General features: G+C 39.7%; 1 protein-coding gene across 2 annotated transcripts in view; it reads right to left on the reverse strand.

Moving 5' to 3' along the window:
- Nucleotides 1-13,900: 13,900 nt before the first annotated feature.
- The window catches only part of MACO1 (macoilin 1), a 30,046-nt gene continuing 15,971 nt past the window's right edge, over nt 13,901-27,975 (reverse strand). Inside the window, exons 6-11 of one of the 2 annotated variants that reach the window (XM_050909961.1) lie at nt 27,446-27,944; nt 19,233-19,391; nt 18,863-19,045; nt 17,912-18,032; nt 16,233-16,407; nt 13,901-15,082 (exon numbers count right to left, since the gene is read on the reverse strand). In XM_050909961.1, the coding sequence (XP_050765918.1) occupies nt 14,880-15,082; nt 16,233-16,407; nt 17,912-18,032; nt 18,863-19,045; nt 19,233-19,391; nt 27,446-27,944 (1,340 nt within the window). In that variant the 3' untranslated portion in view covers nt 13,901-14,879. The remainder of the gene's footprint in view (nt 15,083-16,232; nt 16,408-17,911; nt 18,033-18,862; nt 19,046-19,232; nt 19,392-27,445; nt 27,945-27,975) is intronic. The other variant, XM_050909962.1, reaches the window with a different exon arrangement.

Genomic DNA, 27,975 nt, shown 5'->3' on the forward strand with positions numbered 1-27,975 from the left:
ACTAGCTGCAGGATCAAAACAAGCACAGCTCTGAAGGCAGAAATAGCGCATATTACAGGACAAGTGCAGCCAGAATAGGACAAACATTGCATCTCTGCTATTAACACCCGTAAGCGTGCCGAATACTGGCTTATAGGTGATCAGATTTCAGTGGCTGAGTTAATCCATCAGCTGATGCCCATCAGCGGTGCCACAGGAGCTGCCTGAGCTCACAGGGACCCCGTTTGCAAGGTAATACCCCCAGGTTGTGGGGAGCAAGGACCAAGCCGTCACCCAGCAGGGGCAGAAGCCACCTTGCCATCAGTCAGGGTGGCTTGGCTGGCAGATGGCACCACACAACCAGTTAAACACTATTGCCTTCAAGCGTGTGCTTGCAGCCTGCAGACGGGACTCCGAGGGCAGACAAGTCAAGACTTGGCTACAACTGATTATTCCTTTACATTTACCAGTACTGGCTAACATGCATTAAAACGACAAGTTCCTGGGGCAAGTCAGGCAACAAAAGGTCCATTAAAATAAAGCGGATTAAAAGGTCACCTTTTTGCTTCACATAGATGACTGAAAGGGGCAGGGAGAACCCAGCTTCCAGGCATTTACTATTGTATCTGTTCATTGCTCTCCAATAATTTGAATTTTTGCATTCATTAAATCAGCATTATCAATTCTCAACATCACCGCTTGCCTCATTTCCTCTCTCATACAAGATCTCAATTTATTCCGTTCAAATCCTCAGAGACAGCTTCCTGTGTCCCTGTTCTAACCCTCTCGAATGTTTAACTCTTCTCCTGGTACATCCCAAACCTCCTAAGGAGCAGGGGTCACAAGACTAGCTGCCCTGTGGATCCCCAGCCCTTACATCTCTGGATGGGGAAGGAACAGCCTATTCCCCCGATCTCCAGCCTGCGCTTTCCTTTGCCTCCTGGGTTCGCTTCTCCACCTGCAGCCCCCTGTACCTTTTCCCCATGGCTTAGGCACAAAGTTGATCTCTCAGCTGTAATAACGGGGAGACAAGTTTTGCACAGCCTATGGACACAGCCCCATCTCCTCTCCACTGGGATATTTTGCCATTGTCTGTTTTGAAAGAGAAGGCAAATTGTGTTTGGAACATTGAAAGCATCTTAAAAATGAGGTGACATTGTCGCTGCTGGTGCTTCCATGGCAACCTGCATTTGTTTCTCAGAGCTGTTTCATAATAATTAATACACCACTTCCACTCACGTGGCCCATGTTCAGAGTGCACGGCACAGCCCCCACTGGGAACTTTCCTGGGTCACATGAAATATTTATACCAAAGAATCAGAAGAAAGAACTTTTCTGGTGTGTTCTGGCCACTGGGACAAAGCAGTGACACACACAGACATCCTTTGCTAGCCCAGCTAGTGGGAGCACATTTGCTGACAGTAGCTGGGCAGAGCCCGTAATGACATCCCTCCCACGCGATGACAGGGCAGCCGGAGAAGCCCGGATCCTGTTGATCACACCAGGACGGAACAAGGCAGGGCTTGTTACACAGTCACAGCGATGAATCCAGAAGTCTCCTCTTCATGCAGTGGCAAACGCAAGCTGCCCTACCCTTGCCATGCTGTGCTGACGTGTCTAGACGTGGCCAAAAGTGAGGGGATTCAGAGAACTGCACCAGCAAAATCCTTAGGCACAGAGTAACTTGCGTATCTTGGATTTCCTCCCTGCTGCAGGCTCTGAGGGAGTGTTCAGCTGAACGTGGGAGGGCGCAGGGGAGAAGCGGATCAAAGATGCGGTTGCCTACCATAGCAGTAATAAAGACAAAGCTGCAAGCGGAGCCTGCAGATGTACTGCCTGTGGGCTGCGATCCTGCCAGATCCCACACGTGAAGAAGCAGGCTCTCAGCTGGCAGAACCTGGGTAGCAATTGCCAAAGAAAATTCAGGTGCTGCAAGCTGTGGCTAGAAAAGATTCGGTAGGTGCTACTACGTAGTCTTAGCTCCAGCAAGAAGCCAAGAGGGTTTCCTGCTCCAGCAACTCCAACCTTTCAGGGGATACATAAAACCAAGTGGTTGGACCCAGTATAGCTATCAAATATCCAATGGCACTTTCACAGGAGGACAAGGGTGAGCCCCAGGGTCCTGGCTGAACTCCAATTTAGATAATTATGTTCTGCCAACCTTCATTCTTTCTGCAGCTTCAATTGGATACGGGATTTGGAGGCTTTTCTCTGCCGAGATGTATTTCTGGCCCTTTTTCCTGCTGACTAGACTCTTAAAATAAAATAAAAAAAAAACAACAACAAAGAAAACCAACCAAACCCCCCAAAACCCCCCACCAACTCTTCATGTGAAGCATGGCCTGTACCCCACCAGCATCAGTCTGGGAAGAAATCAGTCATCTTCATAGGCTCTGAAATGCATGCACTTCACAAAGGTGCTCACATACGAAGTCTGGGTCCCTCTCTGTCACTTGCTGCCCACATCCTTCCATAAACAAGAGGCTCTGCCACAGACAGCTTAGAAATACTGACCTACTCCCCGGCTAAATACTGACATCCTTCACCAGACACTGTAAAGATCCACAAGTGTCAGACACTTCCTAAAGAGCCTGGAATAGCAGACGTGCAAGCCAAGAACTCTGCTCTCCCTCGTTGACCTTTCTTCTGCTGAGTGAAATGCTCGAATGGGGGATATTAAGAGATCAACAACAAGCGTAAATTAGGGTAGCGAAAGGGAGAGACCTCTCACTGGAGCTGTGCCTTGGTATCATTTAAACAGGCTTGAGAGGCTTAATTATAGGCTCTGGCAGAGTACAGACAGCCTGCTTCACCCCACGCTCGTGTAGTCACAGCTACAAGCAGGAACTGCCCCAGCTCCCGGAGTCACACAGTCATTCACTGCCTAGCAGTGCCGGTCTAACTGAAACATTCCCATGTCCCTGTGAATTATAGTGAAAAGTGGGCTGATAAGTCTCAATTGGCTGAATATACAAACCCCCTGAAGTCCCAGACAGTGTGTGTTTGTTTTCTCGCTGCTGCGGCTCCTTGTTTTCTCGCTGCTGTGGCTCCCGTTGTCAGAATCTGTCAGGAGATTTCTCTCTGTATTTCACTACGATGGGAGCACGTGCAGCTTGGATTCTGCTCAATCCCCTTTCATCGGCTAATTTGAAGCTGCAAAGCAAGGGGCCAAAATCCCAGGAGACAGAAGCTGTTCCTTTGAGCCTGCCTGTGAACATCTAAGAGGTTAATGAAGAGATCCCCAAAGTTGCAACAATTGCATGGACACCCATGAAGTGCAAGAGCTTCCCTATATCAAAAGGTCAGAATTATTTCAGTTCTTTCCCACCTGATGACCTCTCACAATCCTTCATCAGACTGACAGGGCTTCTCCTGGTGCTACGTGTCACAGGAGACATCTCAGAAGTCCTCATCCTCTTCCTCCTGGGAACAATGTTTTCATAGCAGATACTTCCAAAGCACTTGTCAGTTCTGAAAGACAAAGCAGCAGCTTTTATTTCTTCATGTCAGCAACTACCCTTTCTGACTCTGCTTTTACATACTGACTGCCTTGCTTACTATAAAGAAGGTTCTTATGTTGTGTCCCTTGTTCCCTTGAGGTGTAGCTGCACCAAAGAGCATTTGGCTGCTCCCCTCCTTTTTTTTTTCCTGACACTTCACCTCTGCCAGAGACTCACCTCTTCCTATTCCCCCCTCTTACTATGCTTCCTTTTGGCAAAACACACCGGTTTCAACCCTCTGATGAGAAAATGAGCTAGGGAGTGTCTACAGGGATTTGCAAGATAATTAATGCCTAAAACCTAGCAGCTACATGCAATGCTTTACCTAGAGAGGGTTTTGTTTTGTTTTAAATTGTAAAGTTAAACATCCGTTCTCCTAACAACTACAGAACTTGGCAGCACTGTGACAACACCCTTCCTACAAGGCTCTCGAGGGTTTTTCTCAAGGTTGTACATTATCATTCTCATTTTAAATAGGGAAAAAAGTTCAAAGCACAGACAGGTTAAACGCTTTGCCCGAAACCACAAAGAGAGTGAGTGGCAGGGTTGGGAAAAACTGAGGTCTCTTCCCACCCTTAGTACTACCAACCATCACTTCAGGAAAATCAAAACGTTAAGCCAGATTCTTGATGTCCTTTCCAATTAACTTTCAGTAGAGGAAAATAGTCAAAGCGCAGGATTCAGTACTGAAACACTGTCACAGGCTCTGGCTAGCCTACAGTTAACTTGCCCCTACGAGATCGGATCAGAAAGGCTCAGCAGCGTGCCTTAGACCTAGAATTAATAGAGAAGCTCGTTCTTCAGCTGGAGCAATGGGATGCCCATCTCTTTTGGGGAAGATACCTGCTGGTGCCATTCAATTCAATTACACCTGAAGATCATATACGGGCAACTGCACACAGAAGTTTCGGGATGACACCCTCCACCCCAGCCGCAGAGCAGGCTGAGGTTTTGCAGCACAGGTTATTGCTAGACACTTCTGATTGCACGTCATTTCAGCACAGATTATGGGTGTGAAAACATACCATCCGCTCATTTCCTTTGCATATCTGCCACGTGTTAATTGAGCCCTCAGGAAACGGTGCAGTGCAGCCCTTGGGGCTGCAAAACACTACAAACCACCCTCAGCCTGAGGTTCTTTTGCAGGTAGGGATACAGAACGAGGTGTCCATGCCTCACTCTAGGAAGCACAGTAACAGATGTAATTGCTCCCACTTAATTAAAAAGGGTGACCTTTGGGGTTGCAGCTGTCCTATGGCAAAACAGCTCTTCCACCAAGCTCATTGTTTAGGATGATCAGGTGGAGTGTAGTAGAGAGCACCAGTGCATATCATGAAGAGAAGGTAATTGTGCTTTCACCTGCTATTACAGAGACAGGTTTTCTACTCAGGCTTGCAGATGACCTTCTCCAATCAAACATTAACTTTGCAGCAAACAATCATTAGGGAGCATTCGCAGGCTTTAATAATTAACGCTTTTATTAATCCACTGACTCCACTTCAAGCAACAGGTCTCTCCAAAATTAATTCTGTTGCCATTTAGAGGAGAAAGAAATTAATACCATTTCAAGGTAGAGAAGGAAGAAGGTATTTAGATTCCACTGCACTTTCTAAAAGGTACTGGATCTGCTCCTAGAACTGTAATTATGCAACTTATTAACTGAACTGCCAAACATAAGGCTAAGTAATTTTCAAAGCCTGGGCTTTGAGAAATAGTATTACTGGCAGCCATGCAATCCAAAATCCAATCAAGAAAGACCACAAACTTTCAACAGGCTGAAACTCCATCAGCTGCTTATTGGCTGCAAAAAGCAAGGGAGATGAAAAAAAGAGGTCCAGCTAAGCAAATTAACTCCTTTAGAATAAGGGACCTGCTTCTCCAAAGAGCCAAGAAATGAATGGAGGGAGCTGTACATCTTCGGAGCTGTACTGCCTAGAAAGCCCAGCTGGGAGGGAATAACTTCTACCTGTCAAGCAAGATAGCTCAGCTCCGTGATTGCTTTGGCTTGTGGGACTTTGCAGTTGTGTTGAGAGCCCCAGGAATTTTAAAGGTCAAAAAAAAAAAGCAAGAGGGACCCCAAAGCATGCTGTTGCTCAGTTGCCAGTGGTGATTTTGAATCTCCCTGTCCAACAGCTCTTCTAAGTGCTATCACAGAACAAATAAAGTTGCTGTTTCACAAGCTCATTAAGAAAGTCAACCAGCTCAGATACACAAGCTGGGAAGAACTCAACGGCATTTCTTACCCTTACTTTTTTTGCTTCCTTGGATCACCATCTATTTAGGAGCAGGGCAGGCGCATGGCCGGCGCAACTGAAATACAAAGAGATTGCAAAGCAAACTCAGCTAAGGGCAGAAGGGAATCAATAAGTGTTGGTTAATGTAACTACTATTAAACATGCAACGCTGGAAACAATAAGGAGGAAGTGCTGAGAAAATTCTCCTGTTTAATCCTTCTCCCTCCTATGTCTCCCCATTGTCTCTCCAGATCAGTTTCTTTGGGGGAAGAAGCTGCCTTACCATTTTTAAGTTAAAAACTCCCCTTTTGCAGCAAGTTACAGTGACAGGGCTGAGAGCAGAATCTAGTCTTGCTCCGGGCTTTGCAGAGCTCTCCTTGAACCACCAGATAATGTTCCCTTTTGAGTGGTTTGGTACATGTGGGGTAATTGAACAGGCTCCCTCTGCAGTGAATAACTCTTGCCTTTGTGCTTGAATACTTGAGGAGCGTTTTGACTTTCTAAGTATTGCTGCCATTTAGAAACACAGCATGAGAATCAGACTGTTAATGCATTACTTCGTGCCATAATATGTAGTAAAACTCATGGTTTCAATTCCTCCAGCTTCTCTCCTGTCAACGCCTAAGTGAGGGTCCTGCTGTTTTCCATCGCATTACTACATTTCCCTTCTTTTTTCTTTAGCTATGGTAAATCAGAAACAAATTAAAAAGAGAGGGACCAGAAGCTATCAGACTCTTTTGTTAAAAATATGCATCTATTTAAGTTTTCTTTTTATTGTTACTAAAGTTTTGCTGCTGTGGGCAAGATAAGACATAGGAGGAAGCCAAATATTTTACAAAATATCTGCCAGAGAAATTCCTGCCTGTAAACTATTACATGCACCCTCTGCATTCCTGTATGTCTGAGCCCAGTGAAGTCCCCCTCAGAAATACTGAACATTTTAATAATGTTCTAAACTTTTAAAGCAGCAATAAACATGGAGCGAGCTTTAAAATATTTCCCTGAGAAGCCAAGAAACAAAAATCCCATTTTACAGATGGGTAAGCAAGTAGAGAGAAGTTAAACGATTTCCTCCAGGATACATACTCATCATGAGGAAGATGGTATTAAAGTTACAATGATCCTGGTTTCTTGGCATCATTCAAAATTGGCCTTGACCCTCTACAGCCCAATATACAAAACAAAGTTTTTGTAGCAAATCAGAGCAGATTAGATGCTTCAAAAGCAAAGCACAAATGGCAAGACGACTGTCTGAGAAGGAATACTGTTAATTTGTTGTCAGCTGAGCCTTTTTGTTTTAACGTGTACAACTTGGTTTGTTTTAAGTAGGCTTTAACACAAAGTAGTTGCACAAACACACTAACTTGCAGTATCTGCATTCCTGTGGATATGGGTTTCCTGATTAACTATAAAGCCTAAGAAGACTCAACCTCTACGCAGAGCTCTTCCTGCAGCAGCTAACGGTCTCCCCCTCCTCTACTCAACTGCCTGTTTTCTCAAAGGCTGTAGGAGCTTGTATATCCTTACCATTACTGATTTGCTGCCCATTGTAACTGAAAGTAGCAAACGGATTTAAAAATTAAGCTGAAGCAGACAGACACCTAGCCATTTACTTATATTTCCATATGAAGACCAAGTAAAAGAGAGTAGGAAATATACTTTCAAATTTCTGTATTAGAGCCACAAAATTAAGAGTATCAGGCTTTATCAGTCTGCACCTGTAAGGCACAGTTACTGGCACTCAGAAATATATATTAAAAAGATGACCTAGAATGTATAGAATTTTTCTAATGTAGTGACAAAAAATAGGTGAATGATACTCAACCAAATTCAGCAAATTCAAACAGGCATCTGGAAAAAATGTGTCCTTGCGAAACATTAAAGGGATCATTCGTACCTGGTAAGCCAGCTGCCCACTGATGGAAAGAGTCTTAAGTTCTCACTTTGCTGCAAGTGGGTTTGGAAAGTTGTGCTAATGATATGTAAAAATGCCATTATGAAAGGGCAGGTCCATTTTTATACCCTGCACTTACATTGATATACTGACTCCTTGGAGCAGCCGACATGAATCTTTAGATGTAGCAGCAGTTTAAGCCTGAATTGCTAGGTCTTATTCAAGTTGCCAGCTCTGCCAAGGGCTTGAACCTGCTGAAATTCACAGAGCACGATGAGTTTTGCAAAGAGCTCAGCTTCCATCCGGGCACCACAATATCTACTGAGCTCCTCTGCAAACCTGGCCCCAGCAGAGCGGTCTTCGAGGCGGTGGAGGAGGGGAAGCAAACCCAGCATACTTGCATCTTGCTAGCCAAGTTGTAAAACGGGAACGCTACCGTGCTGCTTGTTTGATTGATTTCTCCCTCTTCTTCTGCAAGTCCGCTCAGGCTCTGAGCACTTCAGGGCAAAAAGCCCCCTCGTTGTCTGTATACATATAACACAAGGCACAAATGCTCTGAGTTTGGTCCAGACTTGTAAGTGCTACTTATAGATTATTAATGTAAGTAATAAAAACGGAGTTAAAAATAACCAAATGGAAAGGGGAGGGGGAAAAAGGGGAAAGCAAATTCATTCCATAATCCTCCTCATCTGCTTAAAAGAATAACCTCCCACCCACCGGCCCGCTCAGTCCTGCTGTACAGCTGCGTGGCAATGCACGCTGTACACACCAGACAATGAGACACAGCACAGAGTTTAAAGGAGCCAGTGAGGAGAACTGCATTTAAATTAGGAAGCCAAAGGAATGAGCTAATGAAGGTCAACGCCACAACAACAGGGTGTTAATAGGACATCTTACAGCACTGGTGTGGTTTCTCCCTGCCCCATGTTAAAATTTGGCATAAAGTGTTGATTTTTCTAAGGTTAAAAAAGAGTATTTGTAAACAGAGAGTATTTTTAATGTAGTGACTTTTGATGCTGGGCATCTTTTACTATAAATTGAACTTTAATGAGAAGAATTATTCTCAACAGAAATCTAAACCAGCTCCTCCACACAAGCCAAGATACATGCTGTACCCCTGTGCAAATAGAGGAGAGTTTCAGCAACCTCTTTTTAGCCCTAAGAAGTCAGATACTGGATCATAAACTAGACTTTGGTCCAGGAACAAATGTTTTCCACCTGCATTTCTAAATAATACCTTTCTTTCATGGGAGGTGACAATTCTACACTTTTGGAGAGCAAAGCCGTAATGGCTTGTAGGATATCATGAATAGCCATGGATCTTTGAAAGGTATTTAAGCTGTAATATTAGTATTCCCGAGGGAAAAGAGTTACTGGCAAGCTGCAGCTGAAGCAGGCAGACACCCAGTAAAGGCAGTTCAGCAGATAAGTACCATCACCACGGACAGCAGATGGGTGAAATACTATAGGTGCATACACTCTGGAAAGTTTCCTGTATTTGCATCAAACTTCAACCAAGGATCTATATTGCTTTGGTTTCTGCAACAGAAAGGCTTCTGGACATGGAGAATAAAGCAAAGCCTTCTTTATTCCCTTTCTTTGAATCTGTATATAGTCTCACATGCAGAGAATGTTTGCATATTGATTATACTTTTATGATCACACAAATCCATGTATTTCTGAGCCCTCTGGGCTTCTGAAGATGAATTTCCTATTCTGTCACATAACAGAAAGACTGTGAAATAACATTCAGATGTCTGTTTAAAAAGAAATGGAATTTTTTCCAGTATGTTGGTGACTGAGTAATGTTCATGATTTGCTCTCTAAGCAGGGCCAGGCTCACTCCAGGCTTCCTGAGCCCTCTCGTGGCTGTTCCAGAGAGGACATAAAGTACTTTTCCTTCCAGTAAGTTCTCACTTTCAGAAAACTCCAAGACATGTTCTCTTCGGGCCCTCCAGATCTCAAAGATTTTCATTGAAAACTGCTATGAACCACAACATTTAGTTTCAGATCCAAATTTACTTGGGATTTAGGGGTATTTGGAATTTTTTTTTTTTTTTGCCTCAAGCTAATCACCAATAAAAGACTACTTCACTTCTAATCTTTTTTCCCATCAAAGCAGTTCAATATTTTAAAACTTAAGTCTCTAAGGATGGCACATGTTTCTTTACAGATGCAGGGCCCTGCTGCCCTCCAAAGAGCCCCAGCGGCTTTGCAGAGAGAAACGCATTCCCATGGGTAATGGATGCACCCTATATCATCGCTTCGGTTTGCTTTTTGATACATGGCACTAAAAGCAGATGAAGCATAAATCTTCTCATGATAAAAATTGCTTGCAATTATTCTATATGGCAGTTAATTCATAGAGAGGTCTAAGAAAAAAAAACTAAGCCTTTTTAAAAAAAAGAAATTACAGATAAACAGATGGTTTTAAGTGACAATACTCCTGAAAAGGTTACAAAAAATAGAGAGACTGCCTAAAAAGATCATCAAGAGACCAAATTGTTTAGTCAAGGTTAATGAAAGTTAGGATATAGTGGCAAACGCATGAGGAAACAGATCGGATTAAGTGAGCAATTACGGAGATAAAGATTGTAAAATGCTGGTTATTTCAATCTTGTAAGAATCCCTTGGTTTTAGCACCGTCTTAAATTGTCTTTAAAATGCTTGTCATGCATTTTGCATAAGGAATGTTTCAATCAGACTTTGAATGGAATGGCTTGAAAGCAAAGGATAAGAAAATTCACCTGAAGCTGACACTTGGTTTATGATCAGGGTACTGCATTACAGCTGTGTTTGTTCGGAAAAGGAAATTGTTAAGCTAAACGCTTTGGAGTAGAGCAAGAAAAAGCTGCATTTCCCCACAAAAAATGTACTACTCCTGGAGCATTTCCAGAAACGTAAAGAGAGCAGGCTACACTTTCACTAACTGCCACTATTATTTTATTTATCAAACCATTATTGTTCATACCAGCTAAATTTTGATGGGAAATAATTTCTTGTTAATTATGTAAGACATATAGTTTAAAGATTTTCATTGTAAGCAGTAAAAACCAGTATTTTCTGAACCTGACAACATGCTTTAGAACAGCATAATTACCACTCAGAGACATTATAGGTAAATGAGCCACTTACATTTGAACTTGATTGAAATGGATCCTTGCCCTTTTTTTCTGCCTATTCTCCTTTATTAGAAATGCTTTACTCAAATGGTTGTGTATTATTTTAGTGCATAATAGAAGCTGATTCAGTTAAGATATTGTGGCATCTCAGATTTCATTTTTATAATCTATTATGTATTAACTTGCTGAAGGTCTATTTCTGACCTTGACTTCCAAATTGCAACACAAGAAAAGGAAGTGTCCGGTAGTAAAGAAACACACCCCCCACTGCACACTAACTCCTATGTCAGTATTTAATAACCACTGAGCTTACGACTAAAACTTGCGAGTTAAAAAAAAAAAACAAACCAAAACCAAAACCCAACCCCCCCAAAACCCAACAACTTACTGCTGATGATGCTCAAGTTGCTGCACCACAGCGGTGCTCGGTGCCCGTAGTACATAAACCTGTTTGGACGAGGTCAAATGCAGACTTTGGGTTAGGCTCTCTTTCCACTCTCGGATGCTAATCTTGGGAACAGTCTTATTCTCAGTAGCAGGCACTACCGGTAAAGGAAAAGGGTTAAACTTTTTAATAGAGCGTTTTCTATCAAATGCTCTTGGAAGGAGTCTGATTTTTATTTTGAAGTGCAAAAAATCCATCTGTTGCATACAAATGTCATCAATAACAACATATTCGGAGCAGCCAGCTCCTGGGCACAATATCAGCAGGATCAGGAAATGCCGAAAGGCACGTTTCTTTTGGTCTAAGGAACTGTCTTGGAGTCAGTTACTCTAGTGTGCAATTCCAGTGTGCTTAAGGCAACGCTGGGGTAAGCAAACAACTTCCAAATCTGATCTAACAATTAAGAAGGAAAAAGGAAAAACAAACCACAAGTTTGTTCTGCTTAAACACTTCAGAAGAAATAGTTACTTCAAGGTAGATGGAAGTTCACCTGCTCTCCTGCACTGAAGGTGGTACCTCCAGCTTTATTTCCAGCTGGCCATAGAGGACATTTCAGCCAAAGCAACAATTTTTTTTACTTTCTGGAAGTTATTTGATGAAGCAAGACTGAGTTCAATACATGCATTTAAGCCCTCCCTTCCTCATCACCATGAAATACGCTAAGAAAAAGGGAGCTAGTTCATCTTAGCACAGTTATGGAATAGATTCTATGAAAAAAGGAGCTTTTTGTTAAATATTAAAAATAAAATTACATACTGCTTTCCACTCTACTTAAATTTTAGTGAGGATAAACCCCGAGGTGCTCAAAACCATTACACAGAAGTCTTGTCTTTCCATTACCTTTTTCTTCCTAGACTCACGCTGGCTGGAAAAAGTTCTGGATACTTCAAGTTTTTCTTTGGCAGATCTCTCTAGAGTATTTATTCCGCAGTAATATTTCAAAATTGACTGTAGAAAAACCAAAATATCCTAGGTGACCCTTCTGCAGTCTTACATTCTTAAATTCCCCATATATTAATCTTTCAAGTACAATTTATGATGAGTCATTAAGATATTTTCCATTTCAGACATTTAAATATTTAAAGATCCAGAGGTTGGCTGGTATAAGATTTGAGTGCTTAAATTATTTCCTTCCACTCACTCCACTTATCCTGCATAGCAGACTGGTGCCTGCAAATACTTTCACCTTTCCTAAAGGAACATTTCCATTTGAACTGAGGAGAGTACTAGAGAATGCAACTTCTGCTACACTGCAACGTGATCTGTTAAAATTGCAAACTTATCTATAATGTATTTTGATTAGGAAATGATCTATGTGTATGTCACACTGGTGGTGGTTTGAGAAGAAGGTGAAAAAAAAAAAAAAAAAAAGAAGGTTTCCTCAGGGAACTGGGAGGTTCTGGCAGTGCTTGCTGCAGAATCACAGAATAGTGGAGGCTGGAATTTCTCAGTACCTGAAAAATTTTACCTGGAGGCCTAATGCAGTCAGAGAACACCCATGTCAGGACCAGCTACGGCAGCAGCCAAAGCAAAGATGTAAGAGACAGCTCATTTACCCTGAATACAACTGCAGGATTCTAAATAAAAAAGAATTTTACAACAGGAACCGTGGCTGCTAAGAGAATTAAGCAGAAATACTGAAAACCAGGGACATCTTTTGGTCTACACAAGGACAATGCTTAAACCTCCAAATCATCCATCTCAGCTTTGCTTTTGCAGTAAGGAGAACGGCTGGAAAGGAACAAAGGCTAAACTTACAGACATACTTTTGCAATTCTCAAGAAATTTACTTTTTTTTTTTTTTTTTTGAGCCCACAGACAGGGTAACTTGCTCAGTTTATACATCGAATACAAAAAATATCTGTTCTTCTTTCTGTTTCACAGAAGTGAAGCTCTGTTGCAAAAGAGAAGACTTACCTGGAATAACAGAGTGCTCTTTAAACAAAATGCGTTCTTTATACCAGGCTAAATCAGGTCAGTTAAAAAGGCAAAAAAAAATTATTTTTTTTTTTATCTGCAAGAAAATGTTTATTCTTTGTAAACCCCACAGAAAAAAAAGAATGCAGCCAAGACCAAGTATTGAACGAAAATTGTGCCAAAGTAGGCAGCAAAATGGGGGAACCTCAACACAAAAAGTCAGTGACAATATTTCATGTTTTGCACAAAGATGAAAAACCTATGACATTTCTGAGTAACACTTTTATGGTGACAATTACACAAGATGATTCAAAAATGCAAATGACAGCAACATGCACACCTGGCTAAAGCTAGAAGTTTTATCCCAAAAGAATACCTGTGATTAAAATGATGAAAATTTAATACTTCTATTGACTTGTGTGTCCTACTTCATTTCTTTTTTTAATGAGGCATACATGCCAACTAACATGAAACTTTTTAAAAAAAATTCTTTTAAGAACTTTGTCCTTCCAGAATCCACTGCATGTTTGCAAAATCATAATGTTGGGTTTGTAATTCTGCTAGTTTCCAATACAATTTTGCTTCCCACCCCTCCAATCCCCACCCTCAAAAAATCTGAAACACTTCAGAAGTTGCCAGTGCAAACACTTTCTATCAATGTATAATATACATTTTAACTTAAACCTTTGTGCAATTTATGAGTTTCCTTTAAAACTCCTTAAAAACTCCTTGGCACAACAGCTGAAAAATATTCAGCTCCATTTAAATTGTCAAACACAAGGTGATATAAAGTGTAAATCACAGTTGAATAAAATAAAAAAACCCAGAACTGCAGCTTTTATTAGCCAGCTTTACAGTCTCTTGTATACAGTACATTGCACAGTTCCGCCTTCACAATAACGCTTCCTGTATTAATATTGTGCCTTCCACGATGCAGTATAATCAAGGCAAGTTACAGAACACTGCTGAGTTTATATCAAAATAAACAGAAGATGTAACCTTGGTTTATAATGAACATCCAAATTACCATGTACAATTTGCAGTAGACTCTGTAATGAGCTTGATATATAAGCTAGATGACAGTGAAGGGGGGAAAAAATAGTTTAAACTATCAAGTTTCCTCTTGAAATGTCTTTTCCCAAGGCACTGTGAACAAGACTGTTAGCAATTCTCAATGACTAAAAACACCAATGGGAATATAAATATTTCACACAACAACCACCGTCACATCATCATCTATTCTCTTATTCTTTCCCTTAAACAACGCCCCTGAAATTTGTTTGGTCCTTTGAGGGGTAATCAAATTATCTTCTGCAACATCACATATTTGTATTTAATACATCTATAAATCAAAGCTTTGTTAGATTATTTAACCCTTTCACTGTAAAAACTAAAGGTTTTTCCTCACAATTTCTGAATGAATCTGCAAATTCAACTTGATTATTAAAAAAAAAAAAGAAGAAAGGGTTCAAAATCAAGCAAAGCCCTGTATTTTTCAAGAGGAAACCATGCAAGAGTACATAAAAAGGCAAAATTGGCTACTTGAAAACCAAGAATTGTTTTTAATGCATTGGCCAAGGAAAATAAATTGCAAAGTTCTGTGAGGTTTTCTAAAAATTTACAAGAAAAACTGATGGGCAGTTCAGGTCAATCCAGATGTTCTTTTATCCTGTTTTAAATGACAACAAATACAGTCTCACACAATACAATTTCATCTTGACTGCAAGAGACACTCCTGTGTGATGCCTTCAGCATGACAAAATTACTGGGCAAAAAGAAAATTGGCATTCATTTCTTCAAGGGCTGATAAACAGAGGCATTGGGATCAAGTCCAGAAGGGCTGGTCTCCACAAATTTGGAAGAGTAATGTGGGGAAACAGGACTCAGAGTGCTGGTGGCTGCAGTGTATGTTATGCTGGGCATTACTGCCATAACTTCTGCAATCTTCTGTTTTAGGTCCTTGATTTCCTGATCTTTTTGAATGATTTGCCCTGAAAACAGCAAATAACATCACTTAGAACCAGCAGCATGTTTTCACCCTCCACCAACTGTTCAATGATAAGAGCTGTTGAAGCAAAACACCCAGAAGACACTCAGCGCTCTAACATGGTATCGGTCAGTATAAGCACAACTCAAAGCAACTCCTGGTTCGTGTGGATCAACTATGTTTAATTACCTCTAGTTACCATGTAACACAGCTAGACATAGCACTTCCATTAGGTTTTGCATTGTTTGGATTCACAGCTGCACCATACCAAAAGATTATTTCTATGGCTCAACTTTTTTCTGCACTTTTCTGTTCACATTTTACAAGCACCTCACAGGAGCACAAGTGTTTGCTTATTAAATGTGTTATTTACTTTATTTTCAAAACTGTCCTATTCTCACCATTTTTCTAACCCCCCTTTGTGCACACTGACAACATCACTACAGCAATTTATGAAACTACGTAAAGAGAAACACCAATGAAATGAAACAAAAAAGTTTCTCACTCTAATCAAATTTTCCTGCAACCAAGCAAACTTCTGCAAGGAAATTAAACAGGTACGAAATCAAAAGGTTATTTAATTTTGCTTCATGGTTTGCACAGCTGAACAAAGGACAGTCTGGGCAGGGTTTTATACTGGCTTCATGCTCCCTCTGGTGGCTGCAACACCAGCCCAACGCGGACACCAGTGTCCACGCTTACCTCACCAGTGTGAAGTTTAAAACAGGTTGGGTTATTTTTTTCCCCCACATTTAGGTTGTATTTACTTCAGGATTATCAAAATATTATTAGTATTCAAGGACAGGGGCTTAATAGATGGCAACTATTATTTTATCTTCTAGCTCTTTAAAAGAAGTTCTCCAGCTTTAAGGTAATGGTTTATAAAAACGTAGAAAATCATCATAAATTAACTTAAATGCCCATCTTGACGTTTATTGTCTTCAGTTCAATAGCTTGGGGAAATTAGGTCAGCTGATCAGCTGGATTGCTTAGGCTCACATTCACAAAGCTGTAAAAGACAAAAACCCACTGAAAGCTGAAATGCTGAGTGGGGGCCATAGCCCACCCCTAAATAAAAAGGTAGGATATTCTTTCTGTCATATTTTCACTATTTCAGTCAGTACTACATATTAAATTAAACTATCCCACATTACCTTGGGCAATCTCAAGCTGCCGTTTTGCATCTCCTAATGCAGAGAACAGATCCAGCTTGATTCTTGTCTCTGCACTCAGGCTGTTCTCTAAGTGCTGTGTTTTATCCTGCATGGCTGAAAGTGCTGACATTAACACCTCCGTATCCTTCTCATTTTCCTTGTACTTCCGCAGTTCCTGTAGGAGTAATTAGGACAAATGTTATTCTCATCGACTTTACACATGAGATACACTGAGAAGTCTTTCTCTTCCCCACAGCACACCACTGGGCCTGGTATTAATACTGTAAAATTAAAATGATGGTTAATTAAGGAGACTGTAATATTACCTCCAGTAATTATACACGACCATCATACAAGTGATTAAAGCCATATTGTACAATGCATAATTACAGTGCGGTGAGCAAGTACCATTTCCTCTGCTTCTCAGCCCTCTATCATCCGTATCGAGACCCTCCACCCAGAAACCCTCCTCAGCACTTCCAAGTGCCGGCTAAGCAGCCACACAGTACTCTTAGCCAAGCTGTGGAATATGAAAACACTTCCCAGAAGCTAAATGGCTAGAATGGGGACTGATCTCTTGCTAGACAGTTTAAAGTGATACTAAATAAGCATTTTAAGCTATTTCAATTGGCTGATGAGAGGCATTTCTTTATCTCAGAATACTTCCCACGTTCAACCTAACTGTGCTGCAAACCCAGAAATTTAGAAAAGAGACAAGGAGGGAGCAAGTATTCTGCACATGAGACAGACACTTTGTGGCTGGGAAGTATGCATTAATATTTTGACTAAGAAAAAAAGAAATACTATACACACAAAAAAAAGGTTCTATACTTTTAAATGAAGAAATGCTAATACAACGGGGGAAATATTAATGCCTGTAACAAAAAGCTTCTCTAACAGTTTGAAGACACTAATAAAATTAAAAAGCTTGATTATAGCTGGTTTTAATTATTTGAAAGCCATGCTCATACTCTCGATGGATAAACCACACTTGTTTTCAAGGGTTTGGTAAACCCAGGAACAACAAGGCTGCATATGTTATTTGGAAACAAGTTCAAAATAACACCAGGTGGATTTTGAAGAGCATCTAAAAAACCACAAGACATTAAAAATACATATTCATGCAAGTTGTCAGTTGACAGTCCGAGTACATCTTTAGGAACAGATATTTTAAAGGAATAAGGTCAACTTCAACTCACACATTTGAGCTCTTAAACTCTAACATGCCAGACAATGTGTCTGCTACAAGTCTACCACAATGTACTTTCAATATTCAAGCACTTTCATTAAAAAAAAAAAAAGTCTGGCCGGTGATTAAGACTGCATTGAGTAAGCAATCTTACTTGCTAGCAGTGAAATTTATAACGATACAGACTGGCAACAAGCTCCCCACATTAGACAAAAAATGTTGTTGAGAGGATTATATTCTCAGTCTACCCAGACCACTGGTTCAGGGAAAAAATTCTAATAATTTAAACAATTGAATGGTGCGGAGCTGAGACTATTAACCTTTCTCATGCCCACGTTCTTACAAAGCCTGATGCAAGACATGCAAGACAGACATCTGAAGAGTATAATTCTTGAAGGTGTTGATTGCCTCTTATGTAGATCCACCAATTTCAGAGGGCTGAAAGCACTCATTGTGATGCTGATCTAAGCCCCTGGTGCTTTCTCATTACCTGAACTTTCATTTCCAGTTCTCGTATCTGATCTTCTTTCAGCTTTATGTCAATTGTTAGCTTCTTGCACTCTGTCTCCAGCTCTCGGATACGATTTCGTAAAGTTTCAGTACATTCTCCTCTGCAGAAAAAACATTAAAAGAGAAGAAGATGAAATAAGAATGAGGCTGTCATTCCTGAACTGTTTATAACATGAAAACTAATATAAATACTGAAGGATAAAAAGAGGAAGCTAATTTTGTTCTTTTCAGCAAGAGAATTTCCCTTATGGCAACAATGCAAAAAGCTGCAGAAAGTTACTCAATGTTATGCCTCAAGTATTAGGAAATTTGGAATATTTATGAAACATGGAGAACAGAAAAGCAGAAATAATTCTTTTTAGACATTTGGAGCACTGCAGATTAAAGTCATCCACACTTGTGCCATGCTTTCATCTTGAAAAACTTCCCATCTATACACCTATGTTACTACTGAAACACCACTGTGCTGAGCACTTGTAGTCATTGGCTAGAGCAGAAAACTTTCAAGATGTGAGATCAAGACAGTATTTTGGCCAACGCCGTTGCCTGCTTTCTTGATTCACAGTCCCCACGTGAAAGGTGATGTTCCTTTTTTTAAAGCAGACTGACCCATGCAGGGTACAACATCTCTCTGTTAGCGCAATCAAGGTACAGCAGACAATTTAGAGCATGTTCATCCTTTACATCCTGTAAATGTAATGTATATGAGTACTGAGACTCAGCTTCATGGAAGGAGATCTCCCAGTCCTCCCACTGCCTTAACACAAATAAAGCTTTTTTGTTGTTGTTAAAATCAAATACATACTACTCCTTTATGTACAGAAGAGTGAAAAATGCCTCCCCAAATCCCCCCAAAACACATTTCAGTAGCAACAGCTACATTTCAGTAATTTTCTGGAGCTGAGCTTGCTTCTGGGATAGAACAGAGTACCTTGTAGCAGCAGCAAAGGCGACAGCACGTGCAGCAGTTGCTTCTTCCAACTTCTTTCTTTTCTTTTCTTCCATTAATTGTTTTTCTACAAAGGCTCGTGCCTCCTGCTCTGCCTTTAGTTTCTTCTCCAACTGGCTGATCATTTGTTTGTCTTTTTGTTTCATTTGTACAGCATTGTGTAATCTGGAAGGTAACAGGTATGGGATTTAACGGAGGATTTTACTTACTAAAAACAAATTGCTGTCAATGGTCCCAAATGAGTCTTGCTGGATTTGCAGACAAGTGCCTCAAATTTTGTAGTCTTAACATAATACTTTACCAGACTACAGTCGTCAGCAACTAATTTACATAGCTGTGTAGAAGCACATACTTGTTCTGAAGCAGTTCATTTTCTTGCCGGAGCTGTCCGATTTCAGATCGAATTCCCCGTTCTGTGTTAGTCAGAGAACTGATCTGACTACGTAGCTCCTGTTCAATCTGCCTGCTTGCTTGCAGGTCAGCCTTTAACTTTTTAATATCTTGTTCCAACCTAAGAAAGACAATTTTAAAAGATAATTTCAACTTCATTTCACAGTTACCCAAAGGTTCAAGCACGTTATACAAAAACAAGCAGAGTAAACATCTTACCATCTGCCAACCCCCCCAAACCCTTCATACTTAAAATAATCAACTCTCAGAAATTATGTCTATCCTTGCTAAAGAATAATGTTTTATATAACTATAGATATATAGCTCTACGTATAGCTATTCACACACTTCATAACCTCCCACAGGAATTTTGTTTTCCTCCATGCACTGCAGAGTTGTAAAACAAATCCTATGGAATTATATTTTTCCTCTTCAAGCAGAAGTGAAATGGGTAAGTCTGAGAAGTTGTAAACAAGGACAGGTGCACATATGAACCGATTTTACTTTTCTCAACAAATTATGAGTTTCATTTGTTAGTTATAGCTGAGCTATGGAGCATACTGCTGAATTCTCACCTAAACGTTTTTTTTTTTTTTTTCTTGAAGTACATGATGTGCACGTTGAATAAAGAGTACATGTTAAGTCATCCACAGTTCAGGAGTCAGTAAATTTAGTTTTAATTGCTCCTGAACAGAGACCATCTGCTACACACTTAATTGTAGCTTTAGAAAGTTCTTGAAGGCTCATGCAAGCTTATTAATTAAAATATTTTCAACCAAAATTGGTTAAATAAAACACAAATTTCTAAAGAGAGGCCCCCAGCTCACCTAAATTTTTTCCCCACATTTTCAAAATAAATTATTGATTCTTAGAATAAAAACACATCGTAGGTGAATAATCAACCATTTTTTTATAAGCACTGTGTTACATACTTATTTAAAGCAAATATGCCTCTCAGTCATTCACACATAATCCTCATTTGCTCCATCAGTTATGACTTAAAAGTTTTTAAATGTTCATAAATAAGATAAAGATGTTTCTACTTCCTAAAGTTCCATACAGAATTAATGGTAGTCGAACATTAAGACTTGGGGAAAATAGTCACAAAAGCCAAAACGAACTGCCCTTATTGACATTCACTAGCGCAGATGAACGGTTATAGCTTTTTGTCCTCATAATGAAAACTCTTAGCTCTTTTGGGCTTCAGTGCAGGAAAATCTCAACCTAAAATGCTAGTGAGAGATGTAACGATATGAGGCATAAGAACATCCTGTGTGAATGAATCAAGAGGTTAAATGTGGAATCATCAAACTTACGGAAATTCATAACAGTACGTCTGTAATAGGCTAAAACTGCACCGAAGAGGTCTACTGGGTAAATTAACAGCAAGAAACAGCCTATAAAGGAGCACGGTCTATAATACACTCATATAACTCTAATGCTCAGATATCACTTTCTACAGCTGTGCTAAGCTGTCTTCCTAGTTATACTCAAACTGCCCTACTGGTAAGATGAATTCCTTTTAATATAGTATAAATTGTGGTCAAATGTACCTTTAAAAAGAAAAAAACCCTAACTTATACTTAGTAGGCAAATAGTAATAGTACAAAGCAAATAGACATTTCATACTGAAGACCACAAATCATTTCAACACCTTGTACTCCGTTGTAGGAGGAAAAGAATTTGCAAACCTAACCAAAAATTCATTCAACCATGTAATCATAGCACACAAACCAAAAATGGAAAACCCATCAGCAGACGTTATTAAGTATGTATTTTGCCCATGTTCAGTATGTTAATTGATAGAGCTGGACAGTCATTGGGTGATGATATAACAGTTCAATTTAATCTTCCAATAAGCAGTAACTAAGTGTTTTAGAAAGAGCAAAACTTATTAACCGAAGAGAGTAAAATGCTGTAGGAAGCATTAACAGACTCGTCTGCCAACAGCTGATTGGTTTTAATATAGGTTTTCATAAATAGGTGAAAAAATGGTTGGTAGGACAATGTAAAAGAATACACATAAATCACACACACTTTACATGGACAAGTATCCATAAATAACATCAACATACATGTCTACAATAAAGTGATAACTGTGAAAATAAGACAGCTGTAAATAGCCTTTTCCCTACAACTAAGACTATGTCAAACTTGCTCAAATAAGGTATACCAGGATTTATTTTGGGTATTTAGTATTCCAGGAAAAGCAGCACTGATCAGGTAAAGCCCGAATAAATCAGAGGTGCTGGCACAGGACAAGCTGAATTTGTATTTTTGGCAATAGAGTATTGACGTTAGTTCAAACTTCTTAAGCCATCTGGTTCAAGGCATTCCCACCGGTTTCAATGAGGGCTCTGTACCTGCAGTGCTCATGGGGCTGGTCCAGACTGTGCTGTAAAGAAAGCTGAAACCTGCATGATCCATACAGTGCGCGCAAACAGGAGCAGAAAGGATGCCTACTTTCCAAACCAGGAGGAAATATATGAGGCCACAAGCCACAGCCTTCCTTTTTACTCAGCATAGGTAAAAGTGTCCAACCAGAGCTGTGTACATTAAATTTGTGAGAATCAGGATCAGGAAGTGTTGCCACACTCATTATACATCGCTCAAATCCTGCCTGAACACAGAGCCAAAGCCTCATGGATGTCCTTTCCGCCTTAACTTTTCAAGCGTGCTCCAAGCATCAAATACTCATCCTTTTACTCTGAAGGACCACAGGGGACTTTGGGTAACTTTTACAGGAAAATGAGACCAACCTGCCATTCATTATGACTTTCACTGTAAATCGCAAAGAAGTCAGGATTAAACTCAACAAGAACTGATCAAACTCTGGGTGCTTTCATTGTTTATGAAAAACCAGTAGCCACACCGCTAAAACACATCCAGGCAGACCACGTACCGATAGAATATTACTGCTCTGAGCAGTTGGCGCTGTTCACCTGCAACCCTTCATTCACTGAACGCTGCAGAGAGGAGTTTCTTTTTCTTAGAAACTGCTAGCAGGTGTAAAGTGGGAACTATATACCTTGCGCATCCATTAAAACACAAAGACTCTCCGACTAGCCATCACCAATGAGCTCACAGTAGGCTCAAGAGCAAAAGAGTGCCAACTTAACCGGTTCGACTTACTCTAATCGAAGGATTCCAGTACTTCCACACATCTGAATTTTTCAGACGACCATGCAGTTAAGAGTTTTTATTCTGTTGTGAAACAATCACTCCTATCAGTACAGATGACCTAACTTAAACAGTCGAAAGACAGAATAACTATGTAAAACATCATCAACTTACATACAGTGAGTGATCAACTATTGTAGTGCAATTCCAAAGAGGCAGAAGAGAATTAATATGGAGAAAACCAATATCTTTCAAGTCAATGGCAGACAAAACCATTTCTAAACAAGTCCATCTATCGATGGACTTGTTTAGAAATAAGTTTTAAATTAATTTAAATTAATTTAAAACTTTTAGACATAAGTTTTAAATTAAGACTTTACCAGATTTTAATTAATCCTTTTCATTATGCTGTAGTTTTTGCTATAGCTTTAAATACTAGAGCAGAAGTTTTCTGCAATTTATAGAGCAAATAAATGCTCCTTACTATCTAAAATGAGTTAGGAAGCTAACTCACAGAAACATAAGGGGATTAAAACCACCCCTTCTGTTGCCCCCTTTCTAAAATGAAAGCACATCATCAAGGTAAACCAATACAATGTCATAAAAGAAAGCTTCGCTGCTATGAGCACAGACTAGTGTGTGGAGTTTTCCCTCCTCCCCTCCTAATAGTCTGCACTACTGTTACAATGATAAATGACCCAATAAGACAGCACTTTTTTAAAATTATTATTCTTTCTAGCATTTCATTTTCTGCTTAAGTCTCTTATTTCCAGGCTTATTGGAAAAAAGTTATTTACAAAGGGAAGTGAAGAAAACTTGAGTTCTAGAAGATACTTTTCCCTATTGCTGCACAAACTACAAGTCATTTTGACACATAACTATTTTTAAAACGAGGGTTTAGTTGCAGATTATTACATTGTGCTGTTTATACAGCCAAGGCCAATTTCTTTCGGTTTTTCATTACTATAAATGCAGATTTACCCATTTTCTTTTCTCAGCACTACCACATATCATTCCTGATCTCACTGATTAAGAGGATTAATCAGTAATCACCTCCAAGACTGAGTATTTTTCCAAATGCTTCAGGGAAGATTGATGGATCAACTTAAAGACAACTCAACTCAGCTTAATCCTCCTCAGTATTGATAACTGGTGAATAACATATCCTCGTTGCTTAGTTTACTCGGTTAATGCAATTCCATAATCATCTGGCAATTGCACACAAATTAAATGCAATTTATATAAAAATTAAAGTTTTGAAAGACCCAGAAGGCACTCAGACGCTCTTCTAAGAGACCCATTTTTTCCTTTGTTCTGTTCCAGCCTAATCTGTTGGCATAAGCATCCGCCGCAGTGAACCTACTTCTTTGAAGTACCCAAAGTGATCACGCAGCATTGAGGTTCTCCTGCTGTAACTAATATACTGTTACTAGCAGTTCCTCAGAGCATTTTTTTCGTTACCAAAAAGACAGTAATCCACAGAGAGAAAGCCGAGTTACTTATTTTTTTCCTACACAGAATTGATCTAAGTAGCTGGCATTTCAAAAGGTTATTCTGTTGCTGAACAGTCCAAGCACTATGTTGACAATAGCTTGAAAATGGTCTGCTAGAAGGATCGTCTCCCAGATTTCTAATTTACATTCCAAATTCTTTTGCTTTTCTATTCTATACTTTCCTTCGCTCCCATCATATTGCATGAGACACTGACCATCTCCCCCACTGCAGCTGACAGCAGAAAGCCTTCTGGTGTACTAATGCCATTTCAGGCAGGGGGGATAAGGAAGAAACAGCAATCGCTTTTAGGACAATAGTGCCACAGAAGATATACAGTAATTAGCATCAAATGGACAGAAATTCACATTAAAACCTTCAAGTCTCTCTCTGCAGGTAATATCAAATTTTAGGAAAGGAAAATAAGATGTGGTAGACCAGCCCTTGCTTCACAAATATTTTTCTTAGTCCAATTGCCAGAAGATGTCATCGTTATCCCTGAGAATAATTAGTACAGAAGACAGCTTGTTTCAACACCTCATGTGCCAAAGGCAAGACCTCTACGGATACAAACAGTTTTGCCAAGCTTCACTGCCAGTTTTTTGTGTGTGTTTTTTGGTGGTGGTTCTTTTTTTTTTTAAGGGTGCAAATAGCTAGAGGCAGGACATGATTATTACCGTGTAATATACAACACACACACAAAAATTCTGCAGCAATTACAGCTTGGACTTGTTCCATACATCGAGCCCCTACAACATGAACAAAACCTGCTGCACCTCAGAAGTGACAGTGGAACAGTAACAAGAAGTCAACTTGCTCTGTACCTACTGACAAACAATATTAAGTGTAAAGGGATACGCCGTTTATCCCTCCACTGGATACCAAATGTATCCCTCCATTGGCCCAATTACCATAGCGTTGGGAAATAAGCAGTTCAGATCACAGAGATTCAGTTATTAAGTGCTTGACAAACAAACAGCAGATTTCAGCATCCATCAGAAGCAGATATTCATTTCAATTACAGGAACAAAAAAACCCCAAAAACTAAGAGGTTACTTTCAAGCCTGATCAGCAGGGACAGAGCCTTTTGAACCCCTCTGCTCTAGCTATCAAGATGACAATAACATAACGTAATATTCACTGAAATACCTAGAGATGGGGATCAGTAACGTCCTCTCCAGAAAACTAAACACACATGCGCTAACCATTTACCAGACAGAACAAAAATTAAAAATTACTGTTTCAAATAAAAGTAATATTGTATATATAAAATACAAACTTAAATTAATTAGCAGTACCCTTTCAGATATGTCACATCAAGTATTTAAAAGAAAAAGTTAAGAAGCATGCAAGACTGTCTCATTCTCAAAAAATCCCAATCTTTACTGTCTCAAATAACTCCTGTTAATCCTGAGTCCCTAGCAGCCATAAGGCATACTTTACATTTAATACTGGTTAGTCAGCTCAGGGAAATCATTTGTGAGCACAAAAGGAAAGCAGCTTGGTTTTGACATCCTGCTGTGAGTCTGCTGGACAAGAAGTTATAAAAAGCATCTCTATTTGGAAGCTGAGCAGATCTGATCTGAAAGTCAGACACAAACGCAGGACTTCACATAGCCCTTTTCAGGGTACAGCATTGATGCAGACCAAAAGTTTAACAACAGCAATGAGTAATACTACTGGAAGTGGAAAAGATGATGAACAAATGCCTTACACTCCAGGGACAGGATAACTGACAAGTTAAAAAAAAAAACCAAACATGAATTTTTAAATTTAAGTGCACTCCATCCCATCCAATTTGTCAGGTAAGTTTGTGCTTCCATTGGTGTAGGAGTTACATACTCAATCTGAATAGAAACAAGATTTCATGAATGATTTCAGTCATCTACGTTTGTAGGAAACTGTGAGCAGCAACACACAGGACGTTGGTGTTTTAAGTGCTCCTGGCTTGCCTGCACAGGGAAATCAGTGTACAATAAGCAGCTACACAAATTTGTAGCACAACAGCCACATCACACCCACGCATCCCATAGAAACACTTGACAAACAAAAGACTGAAGTAGCTTAATTCACTTTCAGGGCAGAGTAAGGCTACATTGCACAAAGGCACTTTCAGAGACTAATTGTGTACTCCACCCCTACCCAGTGAATTAGAGGAGCTAGAATTCTGTAAGGACACAGTCTAGTTTATTGTATACTCACTTCTGCATTAGAAAACCCGCTTTGGACAATTACAATGACCACCTGGGTCTAAGCTTACATCACAGCATATAAAAATTTCAATGTGTAATTTAAACCTGAAAAAATACAAGGTTTAAATCTCATTCCTTGTCATAGCTACATGGGACAGAATTCTTAGTCTGGCAGGTCATTCTATAAAGCACTTCTCTTTTCTCAAGACTTACAAATGATACTTCAAACTGCAGCAAAGCTGAACTGACCTGTTCTCTTCTGTGAGCAAATACGCCATATAAAGAGTATAGAGATGCCCATCTGAAACTGGCAACTTACAAATACAGCAGTCCTGTATATATTTATTTAGATGCAGCTTTGCTGAAGACAGAGCCATCTGCATCCCATTAATCTTTGCTGAATTTGATTCACAGATTAGATTGATTAGCTGGTTTCTTATTTGCTTCATACAAGTTCTCTACAGACATTAGGTATCAATTAGTCTGGATATTTAATTGGTAGATGTATGCCAATCAGTGGCAGAGTGATTATCAGAGGAGAAAATAATATTTTCATTGAAGTAATTGTATTCACATAGCACAAATCCTCAGAGACAGACCAGAGTCAGAAGTCCAATTATCAAAAGGTACCTGCAGGGAAAGCGAACCTGATCTGCCAATTAAGTTCGCCAACAAGGATTTGTTGGGCAAAGAGTGTTCAGCACAGAGAAAAGGAAAAAGAGAGACATAAGCCAGGAATGGTAGGAAAGTGCATAATTGTCCAATGGTTTTGTTCTAGAAGTATCTCTATCCCCGTTCTGAACAGTTACACACTACCTCTTTCTTACAAGTACTTGTTCTGGTAACATATGACAACACCGTATGTCTATACTTGTGAATTGAAGATTAAAACAAAAGCCAAACATTTCAAGGGAAAAAAACCAAAACAAAAACCTAAGACAAAACACCTGTTCAGGCACCATCAAACCCCACTGAATTCCCTGGAGATGTAAAGGTCACCCCATGAAAAGTTTGCCAAGAACACATCCACTGAGCTCTGTAACAGTGATTCTCCACATTTCTCTCATGCTTTCTATCAAATGATTGTCAAAGCTATTTATTATGCCTCACAACACCCCTGTGAGGTAGGTAAGTATCATATACTGAGGTAGAAAGGAAGCAATTTGCTCAAGGCTGCATAGCAAACCAGAGGCAAAAATCAGGAACAGAACCCAAAAGGCCCAGTCCCCAGTTATTTTATTCCATTACTAGACAATTCTGTCTTCTTTATGGGATCATAAGTTACATTTTCCTAAGGAAAAAAAAAGATCTGATGTACTGGAACGAAGGGAGGATAAGACAGACTGTTACACAATGCTCAGATCAAACTTACCTTACCAGTGCATCTGGTTTGCTTAGCTGGTTATTAGGAATACAATTTTCCATTAAGTCCTTATGTGTGCTTGGGCTCTTGCTAGCACATTTCTGTTTTTTCTCATTTTTAGTAGATGAGGAAGGGATGCTCCCATTAGTTGCACTGTGACTGCGAGGCGAGGAGTTCACAACTCCGCTGACATTTTTGTAATTTTTGGACGAGGCAGTGCATGAGTCCTCTTTTAAGAGGTTTTCTGTACTTCCTACAAGATCATTATTTAATCTTTTACTATTGATATGGTTTTCCATATATTCAATTTCTTGTATTTTAGAGTCTACAGGTTGCAAAATATTGTTATTTATTCCAAGGTTGTGTTTCTTAGCATCCTTGTCCTTTTCTTTCCCTTTTTCTCTATATTCTAGCTCTGGCAACGTTGCAGATAATTTTTTATTGGCTGGAATGCCTCCATTGTGCTGCAAAAGTATTGAGGAATCCATATCAGATAATCCTTTGGCTGCTGCAATACCAAAATAAAAAAAAAAAATACT

The sequence above is a fragment of the Gymnogyps californianus genome, chromosome 22 (assembly GCF_018139145.2).
Source record: "Gymnogyps californianus isolate 813 chromosome 22, ASM1813914v2, whole genome shotgun sequence".
In the NCBI taxonomy this organism is placed as follows: domain Eukaryota; kingdom Metazoa; phylum Chordata; class Aves; order Accipitriformes; family Cathartidae; genus Gymnogyps; species Gymnogyps californianus.